The 12,229-nt window shown below is 35.2% G+C and overlaps 1 protein-coding gene across 2 annotated transcripts in view; it reads left to right on the plus strand.

Annotated features, from left to right (window-relative positions):
* l3mbtl3 (L3MBTL histone methyl-lysine binding protein 3) overlaps positions 1 to 7,945 on the plus strand; it is a 44,218-nt gene extending 36,273 nt beyond the window's left edge. For both annotated transcript variants that reach the window (XM_066699395.1, XM_066699405.1), the window contains exons 20-22: positions 1,774 to 1,937; positions 2,367 to 2,429; positions 6,444 to 7,945. In XM_066699395.1, coding sequence (XP_066555492.1) covers positions 1,774 to 1,937; positions 2,367 to 2,429; positions 6,444 to 6,584 — 368 coding nt within the window. In that variant the 3' untranslated portion in view covers positions 6,585 to 7,945. The remainder of the gene's footprint in view (positions 1 to 1,773; positions 1,938 to 2,366; positions 2,430 to 6,443) is intronic.
* The last annotated feature ends 4,284 nt before the right edge of the window (positions 7,946 to 12,229 follow it).

Below are 12,229 nucleotides of genomic sequence, written 5' to 3' on the forward strand. Positions count from 1 at the left end.
CTAACTTTCTGGATTAAAACCTCCTTGTCCTCCTCTTGTGAGAACGTCCATCCCCTATGGTTTGTTTTATCTTGAAAGACAATACTTTTATAAAGATCTTTTATGTCAGAATACACAAGCGGCTTTTATTCAAATTGTGTAAGGATATGTAATAAGCACAATAAACATGACCTTCCCAGGAGTCATTTAATTTAATCATCCTGCAAAAGCGATACAACAGGACCCACCAAAGGGTTTCTATCTGTGGAAAGCCAAAGAAGCGCTGCTTTAGATCTTGTTGATATGACATTGATAAAAGCCCTGTGATCTGAGACTGCTGAGACTGATGTCTTTAAACTCCTAAATAAACCTTTGTCACCGAGTCCTGAACAATGGCTGATGTTCTGTGTTTCTTCCTTTGTGCATCAGGACTAATTGGAACATTCAGTACGGCCAGTAAAGGCACACCAGCTTTGATTGTTTGCAGTGAGTCAATATCAGTGCCACGCTTCTGTACTGTTTTATGAATCACTTTTAAGTGACACTCCTACACATTCCTCAAACCTAGGGATACTATGTTCTAGTAAAAATTCCCCCTCAATGCTCATTATCCCTGGACTGTTTGTTAAAATGTAATTAATGAAAGATCAAGCCATTGAAACAAAGAAAACATAATCAGAACTTGCAGACTCTGATATATAGAATAGACATAAAATAATCATTAATATATTCCCTGAATTGCAGTACAGGGCATTCATTTAGTGAATGTACAAGGCTGGTCATTTCTTGTTTCGCCTTCAAAATGTCTCATTATAGCTGGAGAAAATACGTTATACCAAAAATCTTAACAACTTCCTTTGTATTTGTTTAGTCAATTTATGAATTATTTCCCTGCCTGCCATTTTCTATAATAGTTTCGATATTATTGTTAATATCAGACCGAGTGTCTTCAAGATGAGTTGATACAGTTCAGTAATAAAACCATAATGAAAAGGGGGTTCACTGAATCCCTACAATGAATACCTTGTTTGTGACTGGTGTACTTTGTTGAGTGTGACTGACAAAGAGATTTGGTAGAAGAGAAATACCAGATTGGCCATGTATCATAGAAAGTTATTTTAGTGAGTATGTTTTCATATTTTTGCTTCATGTGGACTAAATCCTCCACCGTGGCCCTCAGGGTGTTAACAAAGCAAATTGGTTAAAAATTGCAAAAGTGCAGCCTACTTAAAGTAGATTTTAAAATACTTCAGTCCTGAGGGTGTCTAGTTTATAAAAAATACAGAATTAAGAAGTATTGCAAAGCAAAATGTTTTTTTCTGCTTCCACTTGGAGTGTCTTTTTACTTAACTTAATTTTAACCATTTAAAGCATGGAACAGAGATGCAGAATGTGAGGTTCATTGTGGACAGGTAATTTTTCAGGTCTGCCACTACCTTATTCTGTCATCCCTGACATTTTTATCCTCTTTTCAGATGCAGATTCCAAATTTGCATTTTGAAATACATACTGTGATATCAGAAGTACATGCAAGTAAATAGAAATTACTTGTAAAACAATAATTCTGGGAATTATTTTTAAGGCCTGGTTTTGATTATTGTGAATATGCTCTGTAACCAAAAACAGAAGACTACAAAGGCAAAATTAATTAATATGAAATTTGTTAGGATATTAATTATACAAATGCTAATCTTGGACATTTTTTTTTTACAATTTACTGATATCTCTCTGAACATTGATGTAAAGAATTCAGTTTTATTTCAAGACAATTAACATGTATTTTTCTACCTACAGAAAGTGAAGAGATGACCTTGCAACAGGCCCTGCACCAATCTGTGTTTATGCCCTCCACTTCACCCTTACCCAGCCTGCCCCTGTGCTGGGAGCAACACAGCAAACTACTGCCCACTGTAGCTGGAATAACTGCCAGTAAAGTGGCTGAGTGGACAGTAGAAGAGGTGCTTTAATTTACTAAACATGTGTATTCATATCATTTTTGTGTATTCTGAATAATTGAAAACATACTTTATTATAAAAATATGTATTTTAGATTTGTTTTAAATCAAAATAGGATTGATGCTTGTTTTGTTAGTTTTTGTATTGGTTGCTGAAAAACATCCTAGGTCTGTGATAGTTACCTCTCCAATTCTTTGCACCAAAACATGATTATGATATTAGCTTTTAGTTAAAAGTATAAAAAATGTAAATGTACACTTCTATGCAATGGGGGGCTTTATTTTCTAGGGGCCAGTACAGTGAATATCTCCTTATTTGACACATTTTAATAGTTGTTTTTTTTGTTTTTTGTTTTTCCAGAAATATAAATGTTTCAGTTAATCAACAGAACTAAATATGTGCAATTAATTCATTAACAAATTTTCCATCAGGTCACTGAGTTTATTCACGGTTTACCTGGCTGTAAAGAGCAAGTGAAAACATTCAGAGAAGAGGTAAGTTTTATTATTATTGTCAAATAGTGATTTAAACATATTTTGGTGAGCTATTCATTGGTGAAAATTATTATTGTTATTATTTACTTATTGGCAGACGCCCTTATCCAAAGCGATTTACAGGTTACTTGAGCAATATAAAACTGTAGTAGTAAAATACAAAGTTCAAATTAAGCGTAATACAAGTATAATTTAAAAAATACAAAAGAGCAGAAGTTAAATGTAGATTACATATATAGCTAATATAAAATCCAATGCATACATCATAGTTCAAGAGAAAACATCCTCATCTTTCTTTCAGAAAATTCTGAAAAAACTTATTATAAATGTTTGTCTTTATATATTTATTTTAATGGACCGTATTTTATGGACAAAATATTTGAATTTGCATATATGATTTTGCTACAGACTTACAATGTAATCAATGTAATATTTAATATATACAATATACAAAGCAGTAAAAAATATTTTAGTTTTAGTTTTGGTTTTGTGGTATACATAACAAAAAACAACACATTTCACTTGTGTTTCTAAAATTATATTCAAATGACAATCCTGCATCCTTTATGAAGTGGCTAGTGGATTAAAATGAAAAATACTTTGCAGCCAAATGTATCAGAATGCTAAACAGACAAGAGAATTGGCAACACAAATAATGAAAATCCACATCCCCTATTCTTCAGACATGGGCTTTCCATGGAGTGACAATGACAAAGAAGGGGGAGATAATTCTACATGTTTTATTTCAGTAACACAGTTATTTGTCCATCAGAAAATTTAAATCAGCTAAATCATCATCAGAATTAATTACCTGTTAAGTTTGCAGGATTACGATTTCTATATGGCACAAAGATATTGATCACTCTGCCACCAATTTCTAAGTATTTTTAACTTTACAAAAAAATAAAGGTTAGGTTTGCCCAAACATTAAGTTGGAAAGTATAGGAGTACTCTGAGACATCTATGAAAGAAAGGCATTTGTTGTAAAGATGGTCCTGCTTTCTGAAGTCCCCAATATGAAGGACCAAATCAGTAATGGCAATAACAGTTATCATAATATGCATAATTAAAGCATACATACCATTTAGTAACTATAACTGATGATAAGTAACAAAAACACTTTTCATAATTTTGTTTTATTGAAAGTATACATCTGAAATGAAGGCATCTGAGAATTATATTCCAGGTATATGCAGAGTTATGAAGGAAAGAGATTTGAGAACTGTTAACATATTTGTATTAAAGGGACATTATTTCATTATGAATTAGTAATTTAACCTAATTGAGAAATGTCACTAGTGGGGCCAATATGTGGAGACATTCAGTATTGCTTTCTACCCTATTTCACCATTACTTTCTCTTCAAACTGTGATGATTATGCAGTTTCACTGGCTTATTATTCCTGTCTGTTCATTCCTGATTGAGTAGCAGTTTCAGATTTCCATGTCCATCTCAGGATGGTGTAGAGGTCAAACAGGAGAAGTTAGTTGCTCAGCCGACACACTCATTAGTCTGCATGTGAAAACGGCTAGGATAGATATTTATTGAGTTATGATTGATTGAAAACCCCAAAAATCCCATTGACTTCAATGGTGGAACACATTCTCACACATGGACCTTCCAAGCTGTAGGTCAGTAGCCAATCAGCATTGGTTATGCAAACTACAGCCCAATCAGCAGTCACGGTTCCCAGAGCTCGGTTCCGCCTCTCTGTCTCTGCTGTCCTCTGCGCCTTGCATGTTGTACTGGTATTTCCCACTGTGGTCCTCAGAGTGTATATTATTTGATTACTGCATAAAATACTGTTTTACACTAATACTTCTACTACTAATAATAATTATACTACATTAAATACGTATATACGGGGCTTTAATACGGATTATTTGTATTGTTATTATTTCATATTATTAAGTCTTGTCACAACTTTGCGCTATGAAACTTGGTCAGAAAAATGCCCAACATACCTCAGTTTATTCTCTATAATATAAGCTTATTTTCTATGATTTGATTGTGCTTTTATGTGTTTTACCATATTGTTTTCCCTTTTAAAACTGTATTATATACTAGTACTTATTAGTATACTTAGCACTTCTACTACTACTACTACTACTAATAAATATACTACCTTACATTTGTTTAATACTGTTTTATATACTAATATGTTCCACGTATACTTCTACTTATAATTATGCTACATTAAATACTGAAATATACTGCCTACTGTACTCAAAAATACTTTCACATGCAGACAAAGTTGCTGCAGGAACTTTAGCTTTCTAGTTCTTGCAAAGTCACAAATATCCTGCTGCTTTCCTGTGATTAAGACTTACACCCCAAATAAAAACACTCTAATGGATATCATTTGGCCTCAGAACTCAATTTCCATAAATTATACACATTGACGTTGTTTTCAATTAAGTGTTCTTGGTACTTTCCTTTCATACTTGCATTACTGTTATATAAGATATTTATAATTACTTCAAAACAGAATGCTGTTTGACTGTCACTCCTACTGAATGTCCGGACCTCCAGTCAAATTAGTAATCTTTAAAATAATTCCAGATGTGAATTGCATGGGATTGGGACCAAACAAGACATGTATGTATGTGTGTGTATATATATATATATATATATATATATATATATGTATTAAAGCCAATTTAGGAGGCGAGGGGTGGGGTGAGGAACTTCTCTTGATTATAAATATAAGGGGATAGTTCCTGACAGTGGAACTGGAACAACAACAGCTGTCATTATTTACAGTTGGAAATGCAGTATGCTGTGGGTGTCACACTTTCTGATCTTCTTGCATTACTATAGTCACATTTGAGGAACATGCTTCCTTACTGTGATATAAAGTGGATTGAAACTAGCCAAGCTGTTAATTATGGGCCTTGCTGCAGTTATTCAGGGAGGTTTTCCTTCTCATGTGCAGAACCCTCAGGCATTTTAAGTAAAAGATCAAATAAAACTCTTCTTTTTGTAGAGCATTTAATCATCGTCAGATTTTATTAACCATTTTCCATGAAATTTCATACACATCTAGCCTGCATCTGGTACAGTCTGGTCTGTGCTGGGATCCAGGCAGCAATCTGAGTATTCTGACATTTAAATAACAGCAGATTACAGGCTAATTTCCATGTGTCATAAATATTTGCTTTCTAATACAATAGTCATGTTTTGTGAAAGGTGTGTGTCAGGGGTTACAAGGAATCTCTGTAAATGTATTTGGCATTACCATTATGAATGGACTGAAAGTTGATACTGTCTGTCAATACTCTAGTATGGTGTTGGGGCTGATTTATCAGATCAGTAGATTGCACCTAATATTTAACAGCTGTGTTTAAATTTGCTCAACCATTTAACCTGAAGAACCTGGATAAGTGATACAAACGTATATTGTTTAATTACACATTAAAGTATAATTTCCTGAACAGGCTATATTAAAACACAGAGATGGAAGGGGTTAGACATACCATTTAATAAAGACTTCTTGACTCTTTATTAATCAGTTTGCTAAATATACTGTATGTAGTGTTTTAATCACCCTGCAAAAATAGCTGATAGTGGGGTTCTGAAATTAAAGATAGCAATAATGTCGTAGTGGAACTTGTTAACAGTATCTAAGATTGTTAGATAATAATTGCTTTTATTCATTAACCATTTAAAAAGTTCATTAGAAGGCTCCAGGGTGTTTTTAGAGAAATTAAGACATGAAAGAATACACTACACATCTGTTAAAGGAGCCAGTCTTCCTATACATTGTTGAGCATTTATTGAAATGCAGTTAGTACACAGTACATATTAGCCATTCTACAACATAGATGTTAGTGTTTCATAAAGGTTACAATACAGTTTTTCTTTTTACAAAATAATTCAAAGATGGAATATTGTGCTGTCATATTCCATTTATTGAGCAAGTTTCTCTGTATACTATTTTCTCTATGTAATGCTACAAACTTATCCTACAGTATATACTTCATATTAACCTATCTTTTGTTGTATTTCCTCCAGCAAATTGACGGTGAGGCGTTTCTGCTGCTCACACAGGTGGACCTTGTGAAGATAATGAGCATTAAACTTGGACCTGCCTTGAAAATCTACAACTCCATCTTGATGTTTAAAACTGCAGAGAATTCATACAATGAGCTTTAATCATGAGACGAAGGCAAACTTTTTTGCACTGGTGAGCCTCCTTTGAGGCTTTTGATTGAGTTGAAGCACAAAGAACTCTTTTCTGATTAATATTAATTTCATGCAGACCGAATGCACATGAACTCAAGGGAATTGCACAAGAAGCTTTTATATAAGGCAAGCCTTCAAGCTCAACTGTCAGCCATATTTCACATACTGAGGATCACCCATCTAGAGTTTTCTTACCTTGCAAATGTATAATAATTTCAACTTGTTTATAATTCAATTAAAACACAGAGGAGCTATTCTTCAGTGGAAGGGTCAATGTGTGTTTTGTTTACAAAATAAATATATATGTACGAATATCGTACTTATCTCATCAAGTAATATTTTCCGAAATCTAGACTCAGTAATTTGCATTTCAAAGTTATTGACCAACTTATTTTAATATTTGAAATGACTGAAACCATTGTTACACATTAGATTAGATACACATTGCAGTACATTTACTTAAACTGTGAAATTCATCAATGTTTATTTTTAAACTGTGCTTTTCATGTTTAACTTAATGCATTTAAGAAATAGTGGTTGTTGCAAAATGGGGCTTCAAAATATTCTGAAGAAATTCATACAAAGAAGTACAGCATTTTCCCAGCTGGAAGGCAGAAAAAGATGAATAAATTTAAAGAAATTATATAGTACATTGTAATCATAACCACCTCAATTTTTACATTTTAATAAGGAGATGCCTGATGAGAGAGCTTTTCAGGAATTTAAAAGCTAATGTACAATTTCCATTTTAAAAGCCATGCTGATCATATTTTGTGAATTTCACAGTATGTATTACAATGGCGCACATTTTAGATTTGGGTTAAGATATTAAAAGCGAAATGTCAGCAGGTGACTAGGACTAGGATCAAGTTAGAAACAAGCTAGTTGATATTAAACTGAGGATACCACCTAATGCGAGTGCTGTTAAGCATACTGTTTTCATGTGTTCATAGATTCTCAGAAACAGAAACCTGTAGTTTTTACAGTCCCATGAACTATGATATAGTACTGGTATACAATAATATGAATTGGTCAAGTTGGTCCTACTCCATATTGATAGCAGGCAATATGCAATTATAAAAAAGTGGTTTATAGTGAAGCCTACAGTGCACAGAAAATACAATTTTCAGAATTATATTTTGTACTCTGTTGACTTTATTTATTTATTTAATGGTATGACGGTCATGCTGCAAAGGTAAGGGGCTCAGCAAAATGCAGAATCCTGGGTAATATATATGTGGAAGAGCCCATTACCTTTCCTGTATATCATAAACCATCTAACTGAAGTGTGCCATTTATTGACAATGAAATAAAAATGTTACTGTGGGTTATTCAAGTGTTTTAGTTTTTTTTATTATTATTATAAAAGTATTATTCATTTAGATTTTGTTGATGAGTGCCTGTCACTTTTTCACTAATTGTGTTTCATTAGTCCTAAACACTACTGCTTTGTTTACACCGATCAGTGAAGTGAATAACACTGATAATCTCGTTATCATGGCACCTGTCAGTGGGTGGGATATATTAGGCAGCAAGTGAACATTTTGGCCTCAATGTTGAGGTGTTAGAAGCAGGAAAAATGGGCAAGCGTAAGGATCTGAGCGACTTTGACAAGGGCCAAATTGTGATGGCTAGACGACTGGGTCAGAGCATCTCCAAAACTGCAGCTCTTGTGGGGTGTTCCCGGTCTGCAGTGGTCAGTACCTATCAAAAGTGGTCCAAGGAAGGAAAAGCGGTGAACCGTCGACAAGGTCATGGGCGGCCAAGGCTCATTGATGCACGTGGGGAGCGAAGGCTGGCCCGTGTGGTCTGATCCAACAGACGAGCTACTGTAGCTGAAATTGCTGAAAAAGTGAATGCTGGTTCTGATAGAAAGGTGTCAGAACACACAGTGCATCGCAGTTTGTTGCGTATGGGGCTGCGTAGCCGCAGACCAGTCAGGGTGCCCATGCGGACCCCTGTCCACTGCCCAAAGTTCCTACAATGGGCACGTGAGCATCAGAACTGGACCACAGAGCAATGGAAGAATGTGGCCTGGTCTGATGAATCACGTTTTCTTTTACATCACGTGGATGGCCGAGTGCATGTACTTCGCTTACCTGGAGAACACCAGGATGCACTATGGGAAGAAGGCAAGCCGGCGGAGGCAGTGTGATGCTTTGGGCAATGTTCTGCTGGGAAAGCTTGTGTCCTGCCATTTATTTGGATGTTACTTTGACACGTTCCACCTACCTAAGCATTGTTGCAGACCATGAACACCCTTTCATGGAAGCGGTATTCCCTGATGGCATTGGCCTCTTTCAGCAGGATAGTGCACCCTGCCACAAAGCAAAAATGGTTCAGGAATGGTTTGAGGAACACAACAACGAGTTCAAGGTGTTGACTTGGCCTCCAAATTCCCCAGATCTCAATCCAATCGAGCATCTGTGGGATGTGCTGAACAAACAAGTCTGATCCATGGAGGCCCCACCTAACAACTTACAGGACTTAAAGGATCTGCTGCTAATGTCTTGGTACCAGATACCACAGCACACCTTCAGTGGTCTAGTGGAGTCCATGCCTCGACGTGTCAGGGCTGTTTTGTTGGCAAAAGGGGGACCTACACAATATTAGGCAGGTGGTCATAATGTTATGGCTGATCGGTGTAAGTTTAATTTTCTTATTTTTGAAGGCATTTCCATATATTCATTCTGCTTATGCTAGACTCACAATCTTGTCGGCTATGCTGTTGTTGTCTCCTTCTGTTACTTCATGCATGTTGTTGACATTGGCTCTAATAGCAGCACTGCTACTGAATACGTCTGTTAACTTCCTACATTTGACTGCATCTGACTCAAGGGACTTTACTTTTTTCCTTAACATTTCAGCCCCACTTTTGTGTTTTTGATGCTGTTGCTTTTCCACAATATTTTTGGAAAACAAAGGGGACTTAGTCTACAGCTGCTCCATCAATGTCCTATGGCCACGTCACTGTCAGTGTGTGTGAGAGGGTAGGGGCGGGGCTAAGGGCTGCCCCGCTGCACAGAGGGAGAGATGGACCAGTGGGCCGTTCCATGTCACTCAACTTTCTAGCCCCCCCATTAAAAACCTTTTTTAATTTGACCGGCCCCAGGAGAGAATATAATTATATAAATATTGTATCGTGCCTGTGGTCCACCAGCCCACTGGTCGATCAACCCACCAGGAATTCTGGTGCTCCAGATGGCCAGGTGGCAGGTGCCACAACCAAGCAGATTTTGGGGTGGAGAAGGGCAAAATGAATGAGCAACGAATGCTGGAAAGGTGTGTTTTTTCTTGCCAGATAGTTGCTTGGGTAAGTGAAGTGAAGCGTGAAAGTGGTGTATTTATGCTCTCAAACTCGTTTAAATTTCCATTATCAAGAGTTTAGATAACCCTAACAAATGTATATAGTAGAAGGTAAACAAAGTTTATTCTGGCCTGAATACACTTGACTGAGAGAACAATGACTTGGCCAAGAGGAAAAGGCAATTGGAAGTCTCCCAAAAGAGGCGGCAGGTTAGGAGAATCTGTCCAGAATTGGAACTAGCTAACAATCTGCAGTGTGTGTTGAGTGCAACAGGGGCAATGTCCCAAAACGTTCCCTAGTTCCCTACAATCTTCAATAGGGAACTCTTAGTGTGACATTTTACTGATTTTACAGAGTGGATACTCAAGTAAGCAAGGGAGTAGAGTGTAGACAGCACAAGTGTTAAGTGGGATGCACACAACTTTCCCTGTTCCATACCAGAACCATGTGTCATAATGTCTATATTACAGTGGAATGGAACTACATCTTTGTATTCTTTGGTTTGTCCAACAAGGAACATGTGAATCACTGTAATTCAGCGTTTTCAGAATTGTCGAGATTTATTATTATTCATTATTATTAATAATAATAATAATAATAATAATAATAATAATAATAATAATAATAATAATAATAATAATAGTATGTACCACTCCTTCCCCATTCTTTATTTTGAGCTCTAATTGTTATTGTCAAAAGTATATTGTAGTTTTTGTATAATTACAAAAATCAATGTCATTGTTTCTCAGGATCTTGACTGAAAAAGTGAAAACAGTCGTTTAACAAGGTTAAAAGGCTACAATAACAGTAAGCGGTAAGCAGTGAGGAATTAGAAAATTAGAACTCTGAGCTGTAAACAAACCTTGATTAAAAAATTACAGCCAATTGAACAATCAACAGAGGCGTGAATAATAGGAGAGATAAATGTACAGTAGATGCTCCAGATTCTATCCACCAGGCAAAAGCAATTTATATTTCTGCTGCACTCCACAATATTAGTTGTGGTTTCAGACAAGTTAATTTGAATATATTATGGTTTGTTTATACCACAATGTGGAACACTTGTGAAGAATGTATTGAAGGAAATATGTTTGAAACATAGGATAGATATATTTTTATTTGAATGTGTTGAAATAAGTAAACTGATTTTATTTCCTTTGATTTCTTGATGATTCATCTTTACTTATCTACACCAACATGGATTAAGTCTCCAGACTTAATCTTCGAAGTCCAGTTATAAATCAATTTAGCAGGAAAGGTTCCCTTTGTTTCTGCAATCAAGTTACAGTTTCAGATCAATGTGAAAATGCTAAGTAAAAAAAGGATTTTTAATCCATAAGCATCGTACTTTATGTGATCTATTCATAATGATCAGAAATGCATTTTCTCCTATATTCAAAAAAAGCTCTATACAATTGTAAAGACTAAGTATTTATTTGAATACTTCAAATAGATTTTTAATGTTATTCATATTTTTAACTTGATTCTGTTCTTAAAAACATTAATGCAATTGTTTAATGATAATACTAGTGACCACATATGCAATCAGATTATACATAAATCACAAGAGGATTTTTTTCAGACTTTTACAATATCCAAATACACCAAGTAACATTTTCTTAATAAGCTGCTGACCCCAGGAGGATTTTCCCTTTGGTGAAAAGGGTGCAATGTATTGAATTTGAGATGGTGGCTATTTGCTAACCTTTTAACCATTTGCACTCTGGGGACAAACATGTTGATGATAGATTATGTTTATGACATATATATATATATATATATATATATATATATATATATATATATATATATATATATGTCAAAGTGGGTGAACAAAGGTTCATATTTATTTTACAAATGAGAAGAATGAATCAGAGTAGTTCTATGTTATGCTAAATGATTTTAGACTGACTGGCTTTGCGCTTTTTGTGTTTTCATATGAATATGTCCTATTTTTTTGCTTTGGCTTGTTTTGGAACAGCTGTTACCATGGCATGGCCTGATTTTCAGATCACTGTGTCAGCTAATAACTAACACTGGATGCTGTCTCCAAGTCCCAGATCAATCAAAAGGAGGTACCAGGCAATTAGCTTCCTCAGTTTAATTGCATACACACACACACACACATGCACACACATACACAAAGGTTCACAGATGGCAGTTTCATAAGACTCCAAAATGCTTTCTAGCTAAATTAAATGAATGGTGGCTAGAATGCAGAATTAGTGGTACTAAATGGTATACCTTACGGATTTCTGCCTGTTTATTTTTCCACTGTGATTACAATAAATATATACTTGTACAATTA

Source organism: Amia ocellicauda, chromosome 1 (assembly GCF_036373705.1).
Source record: "Amia ocellicauda isolate fAmiCal2 chromosome 1, fAmiCal2.hap1, whole genome shotgun sequence".
In the NCBI taxonomy this organism is placed as follows: domain Eukaryota; kingdom Metazoa; phylum Chordata; class Actinopteri; order Amiiformes; family Amiidae; genus Amia; species Amia ocellicauda.